This window comes from Meleagris gallopavo, chromosome 5, assembly GCF_905368555.1.
Source record: "Meleagris gallopavo chromosome 5, MGAL_WU_HG_1.1, whole genome shotgun sequence".
Lineage (NCBI taxonomy): Eukaryota > Metazoa > Chordata > Aves > Galliformes > Phasianidae > Meleagris > Meleagris gallopavo.
In genome coordinates this window covers 5,567,856-5,589,476 of record NC_139408.1, presented here as the reverse complement: position 1 = coordinate 5,589,476, position 21,621 = coordinate 5,567,856, and the positions used below count along the sequence as shown (strand labels likewise).

Genomic DNA, 21,621 nt, shown 5'->3' with positions numbered 1-21,621 from the left:
TTGCCTGCCAGTGGCTGTGAGTGCAAACCTGTGAGCGGGCTGTACAGCTCTTCAAAGGGAAGGCAGTAGGCAGTGTTTTAACTTCACAGCAGTGCTGTACCCTGCTCTGTACCTCTAATTGACTTCAAGCATTCCACGTAACTAAAAAAAGCACTATTACATACTTTAAATTACAAGAATTTCTCGCTAAGTGCCAGTTTAGCTTCAGGCGCCTATGCCTTCTGCAACCAATTGATGCAGAGGGGAACTGGTGTGGAAAACTGGTGAATGTTTCTGTTATTTCTATACTTTTAGTCTCTCTGTACTGGGCTTTGCCTGTTCTTAGATACCTGGGTGATAACCTTCTGCTATAGCATTAGTCTTGTTGAGGTGGGGAAGAGAGAGCTAGAACGACTGTCAAGATTTTCTAGTTTTGCTTCCTTCAGCACTTGGATTGTGAAGCTCCTGAGGCTGAAGTATTTCCAACCTTATCCAGGTGTATTTTTGCCCTTAGGTTGAGTTTCTTGATCTCTTTGAAATCGAGATTTGATTCACTGGTCTGTAATCCATTTTAATATTCAATTTGACTACAGAATTGTGTTGAAACTGATAGTAGAATTTTGCCAACTGAAAGTAGTAGCAAGCTGTTCCTTTGACTTGAAGAAAAAGGTGTCTTCTGCCTGATAGTTGCTTCTGCTTTCCTGTTGCATGGGATAGTTAAGAATATCTTGAGCAAAATCCCTGAGCTACCAACCACTGCTGAGAGGGGACAGGTGCCTCTACAGGCAGCTTAATTTGCACTCTGCAAGCTGCCATCACATTTGCTTGCAAGAAAGGTGACATTGTGATGAGGTAGCTTTGATACTTCTATGGATGAGTGAGCCTTGTGTTTTGCTGCATGGCTGCAATGAGCTTTTGGGTGAGTTAACACAGCCAGCCCAGGAGGGGGGTCCTTGCCTAAGGACTGAGTGGTCCACATTGGAGCTCTCTCTCAGAGAAGTAGGTGGTACCAATTCTGTGTAGAGAAGGCTCTGCACGCGAGGCTGAGAAACACTACAAAACTGAGACTTCTCATAACTTTTATTTAATATAAATAACCCCTCTACATCAGCTTCTTTTCATCTGTTCAGTCTTTTCTCTCGCTGTAAAGAAGAAATAGCTAGCCATGATTTTTCCAATTTTTCTGAAGAGCTGCAGTCTGGGCACCAACCAAAATGCATTCAAGCAGGTTGTTCGTAAGCAGGAAGAAATTACACTGAGGACAGGCACCATCTGCACAGTGCAGTGTACAGAGCTTGATCCTTCCTAGGCATCATTAAAATTTGTTGGATTTGCATGGACTTGGGGGGGAAAAGGAGGATAGAGGGCAGGGCTCTTTGTTTTTTTTTTTTTTTTCTTTGAAAAAGGACTTTAAGTTGGTTGTGGAGAATGAGTCTTTAAGCGATGGAGAATTTCCAGGACCTGGAGTAGTTTTATAATCTGGCTTTTGTCTATCCGTTCCCAAATAAACCCAGCCCAGGCTTTGGTGAGGCAAAGATTTTTCTACAAATAAAGCGTGAAAGCAGCATGCTCTGTTTCTTGCTAATGCCTGGTCTGAAGCCAATAAATTGTCCTGAATTTGGCACATAGAAGTTCCCAGGCTTGTTCTTCATGACTTAGGTGCTACAGATGTGGAAAAGCAAAATGTTTATATGTGCAAATACTAGTTTATTAAAACAGCATACAGTATTTCAGTCTACCACATATGCCAACCTTATCACCAAGGCAGCCTGCCATTTTGGCTAGCAAATGCATCTTGCAATGAAATCCAATAAATCTCCACACATATGTGTCTGCAATTGACTCCTGAAACTGCTTCAGGTTTTAGGGCAGTGATGCAAAGGGAGGGTGATATCCTTGCTTCTCTGTCACTTAGAAATCTAAGCACTTGTGCCTGCTTTTTGCCTGCTTCTTAATAAGTAGCCATATTTTGGTAGTTGCTGTTTGCTGTGAGCCTTGCAGTTGCTTGGGAATCCAAGCTGGGGTTTTTGCTCATCTGTGTTTGTAATGCTCATCCACTTCCTTAATCTGAAAGGTATCTTTTAAGGTTTGCTCAAAAATTATGCTTGGTAGCTTCCAAGGGAGCAGTTACCTTCTTGTTCAGGCCCAAGGCTTTGGAAGGTCAACCATGAAGGTTGGCACTCGACAGGAAGCTCTGACTTGCAAATCCAGTTTGGCTGTGTTCCTTGCTGCCACTCCTTCCTTGCTGTTAAAGAAGGAAGAGTATTGCATTTGTGCTGCTCTACTCCTTGTGTCACTTGACACAAAGCTGTATCCTCAGTCACTGCAGCTTTTGTACTTCTTGGTATTAGGCAGCAGTACTTGCCAAGCTTCACCTCATCAATGTAGCAGCTACCTTCCATAAGAAAAAACTGTGCTCTCCTGACACAGAACCATCAAACAACCCAAGTTGGAAGGGACCCACAGGGATCCAACTCCTGGCTCCGTACAGGATGAACCAAAATCCAAACCCTATATCTGAGTGTGTTGTGATATTTCTGCCCTACCTTATCTAGCTGGAGGAGTAGAGAAAGGATCCTCTGAAAGGATGAGATGCCATAGCTGGCATGCGCTTATCAAAAGCACCTGTGCTCAACAGTGTAACCCAAGAACCTCTTTGTGCCTGTGACCCATGCAACTACTGTATGTGCCCACCACCACTTCAACTACGTACAAATCTCTATTACAAGAGCTGCCCTGCTTCACCTGCCTACTGAGTTACGACACAGTCTGTCGTGCTGTCTCCTAGTGCTCTGCTTTGTCACTTGTCTGCTCTGGGGAGCCCAGCAGCCCCTACTGTCCTTACTGGCACATGTGCTTCCCTGCCAGCCTCTGGAGGAGGAAGTGGGTAGGCTGCCCAGAAGGAAAAATCTTAACTTTAAACAGAATTAGTTATTAAACAAAATAAAGTGCATACAGTAGACATTTCATTGGATTGCCACGCAGCTGCAATATAGGCAAAACAAATACGAAAGAAAAGTGATGGTGTTTTTCTTGTGGGGAGCGTGGGTAGCCTTCCTGCCCTTTGACGTATGGAGAGCAAGGGCTGATGCTGAAACTGAGCTGGGGGTGATCAAGGGTACAGACAAGGTGCTGAAAGTTGATTTCATAGAAGATCAAAGAGTGAGGGTAATGTTGTGCTCCTCATCCACCACCTTCAGCACGTTATCCTGGCAAAACAAGAGCAGAGACAGTAACAGGATTATCAGTCTTCAGGAAACTGCTGAACATTAAACTTAAAATATCTGCTGAGTTTCAGCCTGACCTTCCTGTGTGGTTGCAGCTGCTGTGGATACCAGCATGGCATAACCCAAGTATCTACCTGCCAGATCTGATGGGAGCAACTGGGGAGCTCTGCAGCACAGGGGAGGAATAAAATATGTGAGACTGCATGAAATGTACTTGTAGTCCTCCTCTGGGCTAGGTAAGACTGCTTTCCTTTCAGCTTAAGAACAGTAATCTTTGCGTGATTTTCTTTTTGCCTGTACAGCACCTGGAGCAACAAGAGGTCTGATTGGGGTAGGATTCTGCATCCCTCTATCTTGGAGTTGTATCAGCTTTTCTCCAGTGAAAACATTAACCTGTGAGTTGAAATTGCTGTTCTGCCTCCAGACCTAAATACATTGATTTTCATTAGGAAAGGCATACTCTTTTTTTTTTCCTCCTCTAGTTGCCGGATGCTCGAGTGCTGCTCAGAATTGCTGAGTTGGCATTTTTTTCTGCATCCACGTTGAAATTCACAGTTCTGCCTTTTGCTGGTGCAGATTTCAACACCCAAAGCTCATAAGAAAGGATAGAGAAGGAATATAAAAGCAAAAATAGATGAAATATTGTGAAGGAAGCAGAGGCAATAGACAGCTTGGCTCCCATAAAAAGGGAAGATTCAAAGGAAATATCTAATGACAGAGATCCAATATGGAACTGCACAGAAGTCATACCCAAGGTACCGAAATAATTGACGCAGAAGGAAGAGTCTAAGGCTGCAGCTGTAGGCATTTTTATAATCTGTTTTACAAGCCTGAAATGACCCCAGAGCTAGCTCTGTTTATCGTTAATCTATATGATTGTTAATGGTTCCAAAAATCTCATTGTCATCCCTGCGCTCTTTCCTGCAGTTAGACATTCTCTTTCCTCTTCTGCAGTATTATCCTTTCAGTACAGAAACTTTTCTGTGCATGAGCAAGTCTTTGCATCCAAGACACTGGTGGGCTTTAGAGTCATTGCTTTTAGTAATTAGAAATAGTGATTAGCATTTCTCTCCTGTTTGCTGTATCCTCTTTTCCATAACTGATGGGCTGCTGGAGGCTTGGCCCTTAGTTGGTGTTTCTGTCTGGGACTCAGGAGAGCAGTGTGGCTGTGTGCTGCCTTTAGTTCTGCCATCAGCAACAAGAGGATGCAGTGCCAAATCTGTGGGTTGCTGCCTAGATTTGCCACTGGTTATCACTGCTACTCTTGGTGAGCTGAAATGTGAGAAGGCAGGCTTCGGTGGAGGATCCTGCTGGAGTGGTTTTAAGCTACCATCACTTTCTGCATTCTGTGTGTTCCCTCTCAGCACAGAGCTGGTGGAAAGTAAAACACAGATCAGAATGTGGTGTACTGATCTCTGCCTCCTTTTTGTCTGGGGTTTGTGTTAGGAGAGTTAACGCAGACGTCTGAGGTGTGGGTGCGTGCTCCCCTCTCTCAGCTCTGCCATACCAGCAGCAGCTGCAGGCTGCAAAGCAGGGCGAGCAGCTCTATGTTCAGTGCTTAGAATGGCAACAGCCTGCCTGCCAGAGCCCCTGTTTAGGTTCAGCCTTACTGTGCTCACTAAGTAGCCATAAGGAAGCAAAGGTGTACCAGTGACTAGTTTAGGTCCGTGCCTGTCAATGCATTAACAGCTTCTAGTAGTTTCTTCTCTCCACAAGTCACAATATGATGCTGGGTTGCACAGAAGGACCAGGGCAACCAGTGCTCTCCAAGCTAAACCCTTGAGATCTCTGCCTGCCTAGTCCCGGACCAACATCTGAGACAGCAGCAGTATCTTCTCAACTCTTGGACCTTGAGGGAAGAGGTATATTCTTTGTAGCCCTGGAACTGCAGCGAGAAGTGTTAGCTTCTGCTTGTCCTGCTTCCTGCACCAACCTTTAGCACTGATCTGCATCAGACAGCTGACCCCGTCCGCCCTCCCCATCCTGCAGCACACAGGCCCTGCCTGCCCCACTCCTGCTGACGTCAGCTGGAGCTGGAAGGTCAGATCCCTGGAGCTGCTCTGGAAATGTACCCCCAGCTGCATTTTCTCTAAAGATGTTAAGATTAATTTTCTCAAGAGAATTCAGGGAAAAAGCTTCTGTGGTTTTTGTGTATCGTTTACTTCTCTGGGACTTGTTGGACATTCTCCAGGGATTCCAGTCCTGCACTTTGGGTAAATATTTATTCCTTGTTATTTGAAGCAAATGATGAAAGCTCCACCATGCTCACTGCACAGCATCTCCAACTGGTTTGAAGGTGCAGGAGATTTTCAGTGCCATAAATAGACATTAGCAGTGGAAGCTGTGAAATTCACATAGTGGCTGCTGCAAGGAGCTACTGCTCTGCAGAAATGCTTGAGTTAGCAGCAGCTGCTGAGTAATCCAGTGCTACAGATAACTGCTGTGCTTTGGGATAGGTCGGATCCTGGAACAGGGGACATCTTCCCATCTTCTTGACATCAGGTGCACTGGCCTGCTACAGAATCGTTTTATGTGATGGGACTTTCACAATGGAATTGATATTTTTACATCCCTTTGGGAGTTGATAGGTTTTTTATTTTGGAAAATCATCCCATCAATTTCTAAGCTGATTTTTGCAAAAATTGCACTGTATCGAAACTGAATCGCCAGTACTTCAAAACATGACATTAACATTCTCTGCTTTGCAAGCCTAAGGAATCTGGTTCCAAAAAACTGCTGTGAAATAACACTTTTGGGAGAATTACATGAAAACAAGATAGAGCTTTGCAGCATTTTATACATAACATGGTCTGAAACTAATCTGCTGTACAAGGCAAAAGAAGCCAGGGGAGAAGGTTAGTGGCTGTTACCAGCCCATAGTTATTTATGACTGCCATTTGTGTCATTATGTAGCCTGTCATGTTGATTTGGGAACTTCAAAGCAACAGCAGGAATAGACACGAGACCTTTTTGCTTCAAACACACTGACAACATAACCGACTTGAGCCAAATGAGCTTTTGCTTTTCTGGTTGCTGTTGTCATTGTTGCTGTTTTGTTGCTCCTAGGAGCCCTGCTGTCAGTCCAAAGGGATGAATTGTCCTGGTTGTGCTGAGCTGGTGCTAGGAAATCCAGGTCTTGCTTTTTATTTCACCCCATGCTGAGAGGTGTTCCTGGCAAATTGGACACATGGAGCAGAGAATTAAAGACAGGCCCTCTGTCCTCCTGGCATAACTCACCCTGTCTGCAAATGATCTTTTCTGGGAAGCCAATCCTGATAGTGGGCTGTCTCTGGGTGCAAAAGGAGAGGTCAGATCGCTTTGTGGTGACTTCAGTATTGAGGAGGTGACAGCGATGCCCCAAAACATCACTAAAAACAAACAGCCATGCTGTGCTCACTCTCTCATTCCCTGAATGCTGTTGATGTAATGGGAAAAAAAAATGAAAAAGAGAAACCTGTTTCTGAGATGAGATCATAGAAATCACTGCACTGGCTCATCCTGGCACCTCCACAGGTGTCCTCTCTGTGAGAAAGTCCTTCAAAAGGTGAGTGACCCCTCCAGCAGTCTCCATGAGGGCTGTGATCTTTGTTCCTATGAGTACTGCACACACCATCTGCTGCCCACTGCCACCTTGCAGTCTCCCCACACCACGTTTGCCTTCAGGATTCTCAGTTGCTATACAGTGGGACTGATCCCCTGGCATCGCTATGGTTGGTGTTTTCCAAGCAGTAAATAATTTAGAGAGCAATCTTGGTCTCAGGTTCCAGCTTAGCCAAATGGATGCATGAGTGCTTAAGTGCAAACACCAGCTTAAGTCACCTCCAAGTCTTCTCCAAGACATAAGGCTGTGTTTATAATTAAGCCTGCCTTAATAAATTAACTGAAGAGTGATGGAGTAAAGAACTGTGTGCTGAATTGAGGGCCCCATTACGAAGCCAAAGGAATCTCCACTGCATTGCTGAGATGAAAATGGACTGCTCTAATTTATTGTTCCCTATTAGCTGGTGTCTAATTAATGACTACTTTTATCACTCAGGATAATTTTAATTCCTCCTTCCTCTACTTCTAGGTTTTCTGGTAGATTGGAGAGGCACAGTCTGCGCAGTGAAGTCCAAGTACTACATGCATCCAGGTCTCAACTTTCTCTTAAATACTGCTGGAATTAATTTTCCTCACTTAAAAGAGTTTTAGTTACAGTACAGAACCAGCTCCTGCTACTTCATAGTGTTTTGTCTTTTTTAAATAGCTGCAGTGCTTGAGCTTCTCCGTGCCTTTTGTATAGAACTGGATTGCAGGGAAAGTCTTTTTGTTAGCAGTTTATCCACTTCATCTCTAAGCCCCTTTGTGTCTCTGGGATGAATATGAAACCAAACCAGCTGATAAGCTGCTGGTTAGGTGTCTGAAGAACAGCCTGCTGAAATGAGGGAAAGGCATTTGGTGGGCAGTTTGGGCAGCTGATGGCCTGGAGTGCCCACTTAGGAATATTGCTGCTGCCTTTCTTCTTACAGGGTAGTGAGATACGGCCTCACCTGGTGGCAGAATCACATCCTGACTTATTGGGTTGATGTAGCACGTGTGGATGATACCCTGATCTGTGACATTGCCTGGGAAGAACGTTTTTGGCAAAGGTAATTGCCAAAGACTTCCTGCTCTCCTCCTTTGTCCCTCCTCCCTAGTTTCTACCTTTGTTTTGGCTTTTCCTGTTCTGCATTTGCCTTTCTGGAAAAAATTTCTTTGCTTGAATAAAACCCAGAGCTTTGCTATGTAACCAGGTCTGTTTTTTCCCCTTTCTGTTTGGTTCGTAAGCCATCTTATCCTGCCTTACATGTCATTGTTGCCAGATAATTCAAGTTTTAACATTCACAGAGCAATTACAATCGCAGAATCCCATCTGAAGTCAAGCTTTTTCGGGCTGCTGCTCACAAGATGGGCCTCTATAGGTATGTGTTTTGGGAACAGGATCACGTTAACCTCTAGTTATTCTAGTTGTGATTATCACAGACAGAAATACATTCATGCTTTTATTCTCACTTTTCTGAGATTATCCCTTTCCAGGAATAGTTTCAGTTTGTGCCCTAACTCATGCTTGTCACCAGCCAGGCTCAGCAGCCCAGTTTTCTGTACAAATTTTTCTGTCCTAATTTCCATTGTTTTTGCATCCATACCAAGGCAGGTATCTGTGGTGCACAGATTTAGAGTATCTGAGGGATCCATATAAAAGTTAAGGAATACTTCCGAATAGCTATCTGATATGTTGCCTCTGTGGCCACGGAAAATGGAGCTGTGAACCTGTACTATGGCTGTGAGTGTCACAGGGCAACAAACACGATGATGAGTGGGGTCAGGAACTCACCTTCCATCTCAGGCAAACTGGTGCATTATTTGCTAGTCGAGTGTGTCCCCACTGTCCTTGTCCTTGCCATCCTCAGGCTGGTCCCCTTCCCTGGACTGTAGTTTTGCCATATCCTGCTCAGGAACAACAGTCTCGTTGGAGTTGTCTTTCTCTGTGGGCAAAGGCTCTCCTGTGTGTTTAGTGTCTTCAGCATCTTCAACTCCTTTCAGAGCAAGTGTTTGTCCCTCAAGGGCAGTGTTTTGGGCCACTTCTTCCCCTCTTTTTCCCACCAGCTGTCCTTGATCTGCATCCAGTCTGTCTCCTGCATCTGTGTCCAGCTTTCCTCCATGGTTGTTTGAAGAGTTCTCAGTGGATTCCCATTCAGAAGCTGACTTTTTCTCTAAGCCACCTCCATCTAAATCAGCTCCCACGGGCAATAACAAGATCTCCTCACTGCTGCGCTTAGTGGTTTGCACAGCACTTGGAAGGCCACTTTGTGAAGCACTGCTATTTGTGCTCTCCTTCACCACATCAGCAGTGCTAGGCTTCCCGTTGGCATCTTCCTCAGTATGTTCCTTACTTGCCTTGGGCCTTGGCTCCAAGTCACCTGTGCTGGCCTCAGAGACCTCCTTGCTGAGCCCCTTCACTCTTCTCCTTTCCTCCTTCTGTCCATTGTGGGCAGGCAAGGCCTTCCCACTTCTCCTCCCATGCTCTTGAAGGCTCGGCGGTTTCACCTTCTCCTCCAACTCAGCTGTGCAGTTCTCTTCCACTGCCTCTTCACCTTTGCTTTTCTGCTTGTCTGTACCAATGTTCTTCTTTAAAAAAAAAAAAACACAAACAAAAAACAAAACAAAAAACAAAAACAAAAAAACCCAACACAATGGAGGATATATTTATTTTAACTTATTAAAATGTCAGTGTGTGGTATTCCTTGTCTATGGTGGTTCCCGACACATGAGAATAAATTTGCTAAGGCCATTAAAAGAAACAAAAGGATGCAGGTGAAGCAGACTAAGTGGGGGTTGTTATACTGACAGAGGGTGAGCGGTCTCACATCCTACATCCTGCCACCCGGAGTGTGCTATCAAGGGGTATATTTACCCCTCTCTGTACTGGCTGACAGCCTTCCTGATGGTGCATATTTTGAATAAACTCGACAGCCCCTCTTGAGCTGATGAGCTCACCTGGCTGTCAGGATCATCCTTCAGAAAAGACGTGTCCTCACCTTCTTTTGCATCCCATCTGTTAAGAAAAAAAAAAAAAAAGACAAGATTTAGGCTTTCAGGTTTTCATATGAAAAAGCTGCTTTCCCTGTTGGATGCCTGGGCAGGAATTTCTACCAACGTCATCCATTCCTTGTCTGAGCCCCATCTTCAAGTAGTAAGAGATAAAAATAGTCAACATATCTGGTCCAGTTCCTTTTCTGGCACCTGCAAAGCATTCAGCTCGTTCAGAGACACTCATCTGAGACCACTAAATCTTGATGAACTGCCTGTTATAATTCTAAATGTAATGAAAACTTAAAATCCAATTGCCAGAACAGACAGTTGTCATTAGAATAACAAGATATACAGTCTGTTTGCGTTGATGTCTGCCACAGCCTGAAACTGCTCCCCTGGCAGTGCCCACATGTTCCAGATTTCTGCAGTGGCAGACACTGAGGCAGACAGTGCAGGATAAAATCTCATTGAAGTAGCTGGAGAAATTGGAGGTAAGGACATGTGCAAGACTGCAAGAATGGCTGTAAGAGTCAGATTGAACTCAGCTAATTCAGGCCCTCTTGCTCTCTCAGCATCACTGGCAGATTCTTGGGGTAGAGTTTGAAAAGGGAGCAGATATACTTAATCCCTCCCCAGAACCCTGCCCAGCTTCCAGAATCATGCAGCTCTGCAATTTCCTGAGCCTGAGACACTATCTGTATGTTGAGTCATGCTCTGTACAGTCTCTTCCAAAGGCTTGTGTAAGGGCATTTTGGCCCCATACTAAATTTGCAGCAGCTACAACATCCTGTGCCAAAGAGAGCAGCAGCTCAGCCAAAGGCTGCACGGAGAAGTGTTTTCTTTTGCTTGTTAGAGTTCACTTGGGTAAATGTAGATGTGAATTTGCCCATGCAGAATTACTGGGCAGGGCACCTCTCATATTTGTGAGTTGAGTCACAAGTGCACAACATAAATGTATATATATATACATTTCTCTCTGCCACATACTCTGAAAAGCACATATGGAAAGGTGTGTGAGATTTAATTCTCTAGACAGATTATGCTAAACTCACTGGCCTCTTCAGCTGGCAAACTTGGACCAAAAAATGACAATGTACACAGAGGTGACTGCATTCGGGCACTTCCAGAGGCAAATGTGCACAGTGATCACACATGCCCTTGTGAAACTTGTGTGGGAATTACCATCACAGGCTCTGCTGTACAATCACATTGAACTACTCCATGCTATCTGTGTAGCTAGTGAAGCTCCTTGGGCAGCAGTGCGTTGCATTTGCAAGCACCTCAAGGCTTTTATAGGGTGTAGAGCTGGGTATGGTAACTTTAATAAGCTTGGATCAGCCTGATAAGACTTGGAGGCAGCTGTGACCCAGCACACAGAGCACAGCCAGCGAGGTCTTGTCCAGAACTCAAGGCAGGACTTTGTCACTGGGTGTGCTGACTCAAACTGCCAAAGGTTTTCTGCTCTTGGAAGCTGCTGGTGTATTTTCAGTGGTGCCTTGAAAGTCAAGCTGTGCAGGCAGTCCATCACACATAGTCAACAGCATTACATTTTGTCATGTGCTGCCCTCATCGCCAGTTCCCTCTGTGCTCAACATCTACATTGGTGGGCCTACAGACCACTTTCCCCAGATAAATGTCTAAACGGAGGAGTAATGTGCTGACTGTGGGTTTCTGCCTCACTCTGCTCTGACTCCTCAGCTGCTGTGCCTCCTGCAGAAACGGTCCAGAACAGGCCACCACCACAGGTCTAAGTATAGCCAAAACAAACCAGACACCAATTTTGAAATAATCATTTCTGCCTGATGTGTTCCTCCTCCCCATCATCACCACTAATGCACCAGAATGTGTTACTGATCACTGACATCCAACATCTCAGTGTATTCCCTAGCATGCTGGTGTTATTCATGACAGGTGTCACAGAGGAACTCAGTAACAGTTTTAGGATGGAAGTCACGAATCACAGAATCATTTGAAAGGGACATTTAAAGGTAGTCTAGTCCAACTCCCCTGCATTGAACAGGGACGCCCACAGCTCGTTCAGGCTGTTCAGAGCCCTGTCCAGCCTTGAATGTCTCGAGGGACTGGGCATCCACAAAATGCTCCAAATGGATCTTACCACTGCTGTTGGGTTGCTTGGACTTGAATGGGAGGAAAGTCTGTGAGCAATAAAGGGCAGATCCAAACGAAGGTAATGAATATTCATCACCCCAAAGGCACCTTGAGCCTTTCTGGAATGAGGCTTTTCCCAAAAAGAAGCTTTTCCCAAAAAGAAGTAGGAGAGCAAAGGATGCTCTTCCAGCTTCAAAGATACGATTACATGGACAGACAGGACCTCTTCTAGATCAACAGAGGATGCAGAAGCAGCAGTGGAGAGGAGGTAAGAAAAATAAAGTCCAGGAGGTGAGATGGGTGGGCAGGAGAAAAGCTATTCTGAAGTTACTCAGGCAGGATGGAGCAATTAGTGCTGAAGGTGGCGGCCATGCTGCAGTAGACAAATGTTTGGCTTCCTTATTTTTCCAATGTCCACAGGTGAACACAAGGACTTTAGGGCATGATTCCATGTTCCTACTCATCTCAGCAGTATTTAAGATACTCCTCTGTAGTTTTAAATGAACCATGGTTTTCCATCCTGGTAGCTGATATATGTGGAGTACTGAAACAGCAAACAAGAATGAAAAAAGTCAATCAAGAGATCTTCTAGCCCAGTTTCTAATGGATGACATTCATGGAGGAGTATGATGAATTAGTTCACTGGTAAACAAAGCAAGAAAAAAGAAAAAGTAATGTCTCTTTGAAGACAACAGTACATAAGATTTTATAATTTCACCAGCAAGACAGTTTAGGCGTCTACACAGGATTCTAGCCATTTTGGGGACTTAACATTTTTAATGGGTATGAATAACATCTCGACTAAACCCGGCGACCCTACAGTGGTTAGATGCACTAAAATGCCTCCAAGCCTCTGCACCAGTGCCACAGATATAGTGAAAACCCACACTTGCCCAATTTGTTGTGAAAAAACAGGCTGTGCAATTCCATGGCTCAAGAGACCTTTAGTCAGCTGGGTGCACTGCATAAAAATGCTAAAGACAGTGGTTTGAGGAAAGCAAGGTGATAATACTATCCTATTACACAATTAAAACTCCTATTAAGCAATTAAAAGTGTTGATGCCCACGTAGAGCACTACAGTTTGAAATGATGTTATCTGTCCTAGCTGTTGGCAGAGGGCAGGCTGTCTCTGATGACCTACACAAGCACTGGAGCAGAAGAGGCAAGCAGAGACCACCGTGGGAAGAAACTGCCAACGAGGGGCAGCTCAATGAGATGTCATCAAACAGCACTCCAAGCTGGGCACTCAGGGGCTCATCAGCAGTATGTATAAAATGTTAAATCCCAGCCCAACGTTGTTGAATTCCTGCCATAAGACAGCTAGCCAAGGCATTCTTTCTGAGCATGGTGTGCAGAATGCAGCACAGAAGGAGAAAGAAACACCTCAAGAGCCTGTTATGATTTCTGGAAACCTGTCAGCATCCTCTGACACAGGCATACTTTGGGGTGTAAGTCAACCTTTGCTGAAGAGGAGGAGATGAAGACAGGGGTCTGACCTTCCCCAGAGTCTGACTGAGATTGAGATGCAACCAGAGGCAAGACCTGAGTGTAGCCCTCTGATCTGCAAGGAGAGAGCAGATCATTATGTGATCCATCTATCTGCTCTGCTTGTAAAAGGGAAGCAAAGGACTCTTCGTCCATTCCACTGAAGCCACTGAAAATCCACACTGCTCTTTCATTTAACGTTCTCCCAGCGCACATTTAACCAGCTATATGCATCAAACTGTACAACTAAACCTCCACAGAGCAGAACACATTAGTATTAAACTTTAAACACTGGAAACGCACAAGGCTTGTCTTATCGCCATATTCTTCCAACACCATCCTATTTTCTGAGGTCTTTCCATATATTCTGCTTCTTATGAACAACAACATGATCAATGAGTGTAACTCACATTCCCAGCAAATTCTGGCAGGGAAATCACAATGTTCTGTGTGATTTCTTCCAGCCCTTGGGAGTGCTGAACGTGTCTCCCACAACCGAGACATGATCGACTCTGCAGCAATGAGTTGTCCTATGAATCTTCATCAATGCAGAAGGCAGAGCACTAGAGGTGCATTTATTTTGAAGGAACAGATGGATCAAAGTCCAAACAAAAAGCGTCCCAGGAGCTAGTGTGCTCTGACTAGCTTGGAATACACTGGGACAATAGATAACAACTGATCCAGTTAAGTTCACAGCAGCTGAAATAATTATTAAGCATTTGTCACAAATGACCAAATTTCAGCAGCAAACCTCAGAACAACACTTGATCCTGAGGGTAGTTCTGAGGGCATGGGAGTTTGTTTTGGCCCCCATGGGTTTGCATGCTCAACCAGGGCAGAACTGTGTGAAATCAGTGCGTCTTTCATGGTCTTGAAAGCATCACTTAACCTGCAGTTGGAAGCACTGTAGGGTATTCACAGAAAGTAACAACAGAGTGAATCTACCAGCATGCCCATCTTGCACATCCTCTGGGAACTGCTGTAATTCCCTAGTGCTGCAGTCAGTGGCTGGGGTAAAGGGAGCTTGAGAAGAGCTCACCAGCCTTTCTTTCCAAACCAAATGCTATTGAGAATGGAGCTGAAGAACAGAGAGAAGCTCAATGTAACTTGCAAACAAAACTAACCTCATTTTTTGCATGTTGGTGATACTACTCTTTATCGTTTTATCAGAATTAAATTAATTTTTGAAAAGTCTAATGGGCCTTAGGAAGGCAGAAGACAGCCCATCTTTATGCTGCAGAAGTACGGGGGCTGATCTGAAAGTAATGCCTCCTGTTTTATTATGTTTGCTCATGATGTCAGAGGCAGATATTGGTGGTTAGCAGTAGAATTTGAACCAGATTACGGCCAGGGAACTGAGTAGGAGCAGAATATTGTTTTCAGTGTGTTGGAAATGAAGATGGGGATGTAGTCTCACAAGCACTCATACAGGAACAGAAAGAACATTCATGCAAGTTTGTTGGGATCTCTTGAACCAATTTGAGGCTGAAGATGACAGTTTCCTGGATCACATCATTACCAGTGATGAGACGTGGTGTCACCACTATGAGCTGGAATCAAAACAGCACATCTACCATATAGTCCAGATTTGGCACCTTCTGATATTCATCTGTTCAGACCAATGAAAGACAGACTGCATGGGCAACATTTTCCTAGCAACTATGCTGTCATAGCAGCTGTGAAATAGTGATCACCTCCACTGGTGCAGATTTTTACAAGTGCAACATGCAGGCTCTTGTTCATCAGTGGTGAAAATGCATAGCTAATGGTGGTGACTGTGTTGAAAAATAGTGTTATTGTGCTCTTTGTGTCTGTTTTATCATAGAATCATAGAATCACAGAATCACAAGGTAGGAAACGACCTGTAAGATCATCTAGTCCAACCGTCTTCTCATTACCACTGCTACCACAAGCACTAAACCAGATCTCACAGCTCCTCATCCAGGTGCCTCTTGAACACTGCCAGGGATGGCGACTTCACCACCTCCCTGGGCAGCCATTTCAGTGCTTGACCACTCTCTGAGAGAAAAAAAATTTCCTCATGTCTAACCTAAACCTCCTCTGGTACACCTTGTGGCCATTTCCCCAGGTCCTGCTCATTGCCTGGGAGAAGAGGCCAAACCCTCTTCACCACAACTTCCCTTTGGGAAGTTGTAGAGTGCAATGATGTCTCCCCTGAGACTCCTCTTCTCCAGAATGAACAATCCCAGCTCCCTCAGCCGCTCCTCATAAGATTTGCACTCCAGACCCCTCACCAATTTTGTTGCCCTTTTCTGGACACGCTCCAGGGCCTCAATGTCTTTCTTATAGTGAGGAGAAAAAATTTTTCTGCCGAAATGGAGCCTCAAAAAATTTCATGACACTTGTGCTTGTTCCTCTCCACGGGAATCTTTAGTAAAATGCGAAAGATTTATACGAGCTGAATAGAAACCAGAGTAGTTTCCATGGAAATAAATAAGAAGCATTACTTTCAGAGCTACCTGTGTACTACCCTGGCAGCAGAATCCCGCATGCACAGACCCTGCCTAGCACTCCAAATTTCAGCCAAGTAACAGCAAATAGCAGATGACCTCCAGCCAGCTAATTTATTGTGTAATGCTGTGCTTTATGCCTATAAAACATGTATCTGTTTATGCACCTTATGTTTAACCGTGTGGCCATAACTGACCTGAATGGTTGAAGAACTAACAGGAAAAGCTACTGGAATGGTTTTGTGTTCCGGATAAAGCTTGGGGTATGTAATCAGCAACTCATCCTTGTGTTGTCTGCTAAAGGGCATGGCAGTGCTGTGAAGATGATCCCTATGATTAAACCAGTAGATAGTGTGGCTCAGGGAACCTGAAGACTGTACTGGAATTTAATTACAGAGAGCAGCAGGGGAAGTGACACATGGGAGTATGTGGACGAACCTGAAAAATGCACTTACTTTTGCAGATATTCTGAAATTGCTTCAGTGAAAATTACTACATTGCTATGTGCTGCCCACAACTGGCAGGAACAGGTTACTTCTCTAGCACATTATCAACCCTAATTACTATTGGTTCAGCTGGAAACTATCTTCGAAGGCAGCTCCTCCACATCAGTGGTGCCTGAAAGTTAGATAACGTGTTGAAAAAGCCTCCTGGGGCACGTGCCCAAATCTGGTCCCAGAGAAACTCTAGCCTCTGCAGGCAGCCCTGCAAAGAGTTGGTGCAACGGGTCAGTACTGTGAAGATGCACCCCACAGATGTCACAAACCCCATGGAGTGAAGTCCTGCCAGACATGATCTGTGCTAATGTACTGAATAGCTGCCACTGCACATTATCTCTATCTGTCTTCAGAATCAAGCAAGGAATCGGACCTGGAAATGGACATCACGAGCACTGGATTGTGGCACTGCTGCCAGTCTCTTTACCTCCTGGCTCTGCCGGTCAGTCTGTCCTTTCCTTTGGCTCGGCTGCTCGTTGCTTTGGGACCAGGATCACTCACATTCACGCTGTGCTGTCCTACACCTACGAGACAAAGGCCATGCAAAAGTAGGCAGAACTGGTTGATGGACCACTGGCAGGGCTGACGTCCTTGTATAAGTGAAAAGAACCCTTGGATGGGAAAGCCTCTGAAGCTGCATGCATACTATGCATACATTTTCTAAAGCTATGAATACAAAATGAGAATTTAGATGTGTTTCTTCTGCATTTTCTATTACAAATTCCAATAATAAACGTTGATCTTATCCTTTGGATACAGTCTGCCTTGCGCTGTTCTTGGGAGACTGTTATTGTTCTTCCTTGCCAGAATGCACCGATCTAATCACAAGGCTAGGAAAGTACACACATAGTGTATTCCCAGCACACACACATCACACGTCTGTGACAGTGCCTGGACAGAACTCTCCCCATAGGGCACATTCAAAGGTGCTGATGTTTAGTAGGGTGACACAACTGAGTCATGTGGTTTACTCACCTCTCCCGTTGGGAGGAAAGGACCTGTGCTGGAATTTCCTTGCGTTTCTTCCCCCTAAAAGGACAAAGAGAAGCGTGCACAAAGTGAGACAGTCTGTAATGGACAGGTAGCAGAGAGCTTGGCATTCAAATAGGGTATTGCAAGGGAAAGCTTTGTTCTCCCAGTCCATCTCCTGAGAAACAGGAATCATGATGGACTTATGCTAGTAAAGAAGCCAGCATATGCCACAGGGATCAGAGATGAAGTGCTCTGGAATAGGATTGCCTCTCAAACCACTGTTTGGGAAAGTAGGCAGTGGTAGACCTCCTCATTGTGTTGTAAAAGGTTACAGAAACCATGCCACTGCTCTCCCTGGGAAGGTAAGAAGCACTAGCAACCAGATACTCAAATCCCATCCCCTGAGCACTCTGCAAAGCAGAGAGGGCTGAGACCCCAACACTGTACTCAGAGGCATTTGCCCAGGAAAGCAGAGTGACAGCCATGTCAGCTGTGGCACTGGGATTCGCACGATCAGCATTCATTAGCATCAGGACAGAATCTAGGTGTCCCTTGCCAACCTTTCTTATTGCTGGGATTATCCAAGGCTGGCTCCCCATCCTTAACAAAGTCCTCTTCAAACCTGCAGGTTAAAAACAGGCATTGTCAGACCTGACCATTCTCTTCCGGTGTGCAAAAGTGTGGGCAGGAGACCTCAAGACACAGGCTCCAGCCCCTCTGCACCTGCCCACTAGCAAATATGTGCAGGTTTGTCAGCAGAAGCTGAAACTGCATGCACTAACCAGGAGTGATGAGGCTGTGAGGCAATTCTACCCCAAAGGAGAACCTCTAAAACCTTTACATCTGTACCCATATACGTATGTATTTAATTCTATGAACATCCATGTAATCTATGAGATGCCTGTAGTGTAACTGTATGAAGTCCAAACACAACTCTGTGATTCCCAAGCTCCTAATCACAATCTGAAGTAGCTTCAGGACTTAACATCTCAGGTCAGACCCATGGATTAGATTTGTTTGTTTGGTTTCTAATCCTGCTTGTTCAGTATTATGGCTTTTCTCTTAAAAATGGGTATTTGGGAGAATAGTAGGACTCAGAGCTGTCTTGCCAGCAGTACTCAGCACCCACTGAAGTCAACCTCTGATCATTGGTATCTCACTGAAAATCTACATATTCAATCCTATTCTCCTACCAAAAGATGTCCCATCCTTCTGCCCTGTGTATTTTAGCAGCAAGGCTATGTAATATGCCCTAACTCCAAAGCGTATCAAAACTCTATCCTGCTGCAAGTGCTAAGTCATCCTCCAAAGCTTTTGAGACATGTGTAGCTCTGCTGGAAAAACACAGTTAAATGAACAGTGTTTAAAGTGGGGAAATGTCAGAGCCCATTGAGAGCTCTCCCACGTTACCCAGCATTTCTCTTGTACCATGCAGGTAGTCTTTGAAGTAATCACTCCTCCCTGAGGAGGATATAAGTCTGTTTTCTCATCTTGTGATTGAAAAGGAGAAACAAAGACTTTGAGAAAACCTTTGGATTAGCAACACAAGTATGTCCATTCTTGTTTCAAGAAGAGCACCTGCACCCCCCTGCCACTGGCCCTGTCCTAGTGGGGGTGGAGAAGACTCTCCAGGTACAGACTTGAGCAGGGATTCATGCTTCCCTCTCTTCTTCAGTCCTCGTCCTGGGAGGACCAATGGCAGGCAATCTTAGCACAAAATATCTCCTATCAGGGTAGAAGACAGAAAGAAAAGATGAGAATTGCTCTGGTATCTGGTATCCCACTGACAGACATGACCAGAAGAACCACAGAATGGCTTAGGTTGGAAGCAGAGATGAAAATTTTATCAGAGGCAGATTGCAGCATGGGATTTGGTAAGCAATGAACACTGTACATCACTGGCTTTACTCAGCCTGTTGCAGACAAACCACCCCAGAACACTGGAGGACCTACATGTGCTCTGACTTCTCCACATCCCAAGCCCGCCTCCACTCGCCCTTTGCATTCTTGTGCCGTGCCAGTCGCTCGAGGTCAATCTGGTCTCGCTCCCTCTTCCAGCGGATGTATTCCGAGCGTTCCCGTCCACTCAAGGGGAAACTCAGGTCTCCGGGGCACTTCTGGACTGACTTCCCACCCTCCTAGGGAGGCAAAAGAGCTACTTGTTAATAAATTGTCTGAGAAGTCTGCATTTGATTGTTACCACCAGAGATCACCAAATCAGAGAATCATTAAGGTTTGAAAAGACCTCTAAGATCATTGAGTTCAACCACCAACCTACCACCAGCATGGCCACCAAACCATGTCCCTAAGTGCCACATCTACCCTTTTCTTGAACACCTCCAGAGACAGTGACTCAGCCACCCCCCAGGCAGCCTGTTCCAATGCATCACCACTCTTTCAGGGAAGAATTTCTTCCTAATATCCAACCTGAACCTCTCCTGGTACAACTCAAGGCCACTACCTCTTGCCCTAATGCTCACTAATATCTGAAAGCTGTTTGGAGCAAGGTGCCACCTTTGTAAAGCCATGTGCACACAGAGGGACTCTACTTTAACCATAGCCTAAATATGCTGGTCCCATGGTTGTTAACATTTCATTGATCTTACAGAGAAAAGAACTGAGGCAGAAAGAAGTTGTACAGCTTCCTCAGATCCACATTGTAAATCCATGGTCAAATCAAAGCTAGCAACCATTCCATCCCAGAGATATTCAACAGCAAGATGATTGTGTTAACGCATTTCTGAACAGTTGTTCCACTTTGTCCAGACTAACATGGACAACATTGGATTCCTAAGGATTAAAATCTCACCCACTAAACCCCTGAATTTTGTCATCTGGATATATTCCTGTTGCCTTAATGAAATGGGGCTTCACTGCTATTTCCCTAAACAGAACTGCAGTGTTTCTTTGATTCCTGCAATAAGTACCCTGACTGGGGAGCAGCCACACCAGACTTAAGTTTTAATTGTAGATATTCAAAACCTAACTACATATTTTCAAAGCATACTCCTGTAATTCTCTGTGCAAATGGCCACAAACTTCATCCCATTTGTAATTGCAGTCACTTTAACTGCTGGCCAGTGGCTTTCACTTACCATGTTCCTGCTTTTTTGAAGGTTTTAAAACAAAATCTCCATTTTCCCTTAAAAATACTTTCTGATAAAGTGTAGTTACGGCATATAGTTAGTTCCCAGTGTGCCTGCAACATTTCCAAGTTTCTGGGAGATTTAAGCTGATGAATCTGCCCACCTGAAGGTTTTAGTGCACCTGAATCAGGGTTATGCCCTAAACTAGATGAGGGCTGCCACCATTCAAGATTTAAAACTTAACAAAAAGATAGTTCAGAGCTGATGGAGCTCTGTGAAGCTCCAGCAAAATGCATGAAGAGGGAGAAATGGGTAATCCAGCCATCAGGTTAATGGATGGTGGAAATAGGAGCCAACTGGCCACAGTGTGTTGTTAAGCAACGCTGTGTAGCAAATAGCTTAGTGCTGAGTCCTGGGGTGTTAATTACCGGTGGATAATTCATTACTTCACACACGTGCCCTTCTCCACATGGGAATTAACTCCTCAGTGTTGTACTGCTGATAAAAGCAGAGCAGCGGGGAAGAGTGACTGAAAGCCCTGTTGCCAAGGAGATATACCTGCGTGGGTCGGAGTTGAGGTGGCAGTAATTGTTCCTCTGTTCCTTAGCTGTGGGAGCTGAGGGACCTGAGACTGCCTCTCTGAGAATGGAAAGATGGGGTCTGCAGAAAGGCAGAGCAAAGCCAGGGCAACCACCAGTCCCTTGGTTTGGACACAAGGCCCAGAGATGCTCTGGAGCTCCGGAGCCAGAAAAGCACAGCAACTCCTGTCAAAGCAGATGCGTCCATAGATGAGAGGCATGCAAGAGCTGAACAGCACATAGCTGGTGAGAGCAGGGTTCAGACTCCAAAGTCAGGGGATAAGGGATGTGCCCTGAGTCATCACCTTGACCGTTAGCAAAGAGGAAGCCAAAAACTGAGACTGATGCCCATTCTCTCCCATAGACGAATACAGTGGGATCTGTGGGTCCTGCCAAGAAGTGGGAGATGGTCTCTGAGCAGGGGCTTGCCTTGTCTGGGACACAGCTGTGCTTAGCTGGACTGTAAAGCTATTGTGCTGCCCTGTTCTGCTACAGGGGGATCAGCTGGGATTAACAGTTAAGAGCCCATCTGTGTTCTCCTAATGAATCCTGTTGAGGTGGGTCTATTCAATTTGTGCTCCATTAATTAAGAACATCTGCAGGCTCAGGGGATTCAGCATGTCCTCCAGGTTTGCATTAAACAGTTGGTAGGAAGGCCTATGCT

General features: G+C 45.1%; 1 protein-coding gene and 1 non-coding gene across 5 annotated transcripts in view; both read right to left on the bottom strand.

Annotated features, from left to right (window-relative positions):
- Window positions 1-1,041: 1,041 nt before the first annotated feature.
- Window positions 1,042-21,621, bottom strand: part of CCDC9B (coiled-coil domain containing 9B) — a 43,384-nt gene continuing 22,804 nt past the window's right edge. For 3 of the 4 annotated variants that reach the window (XM_085223983.1, XM_010710851.4, XM_010710852.4), the window contains 7 exons: window positions 19,247-19,431; window positions 17,854-17,915; window positions 17,297-17,350; window positions 16,749-16,845; window positions 9,723-9,780; window positions 8,560-9,353; window positions 1,042-3,188 (listed from right to left, as the gene is read on the bottom strand). In XM_085223983.1, coding sequence (XP_085080109.1) covers window positions 8,592-9,353; window positions 9,723-9,780; window positions 16,749-16,845; window positions 17,297-17,350; window positions 17,854-17,915; window positions 19,247-19,431 — 1,218 coding nt within the window. In that variant the 3' untranslated portion in view covers window positions 1,042-3,188; window positions 8,560-8,591. The remainder of the gene's footprint in view (window positions 3,189-8,559; window positions 9,354-9,722; window positions 9,781-16,748; window positions 16,846-17,296; window positions 17,351-17,853; window positions 17,916-19,246; window positions 19,432-21,621) is intronic. The other variant, XM_085223982.1, reaches the window with a different exon arrangement.
- LOC116216728 (U5 spliceosomal RNA) lies at window positions 15,680-15,792 on the bottom strand. Its single transcript, XR_004160043.1, has one exon. It is a non-coding gene; the product is annotated as a U5 spliceosomal RNA (small nuclear RNA).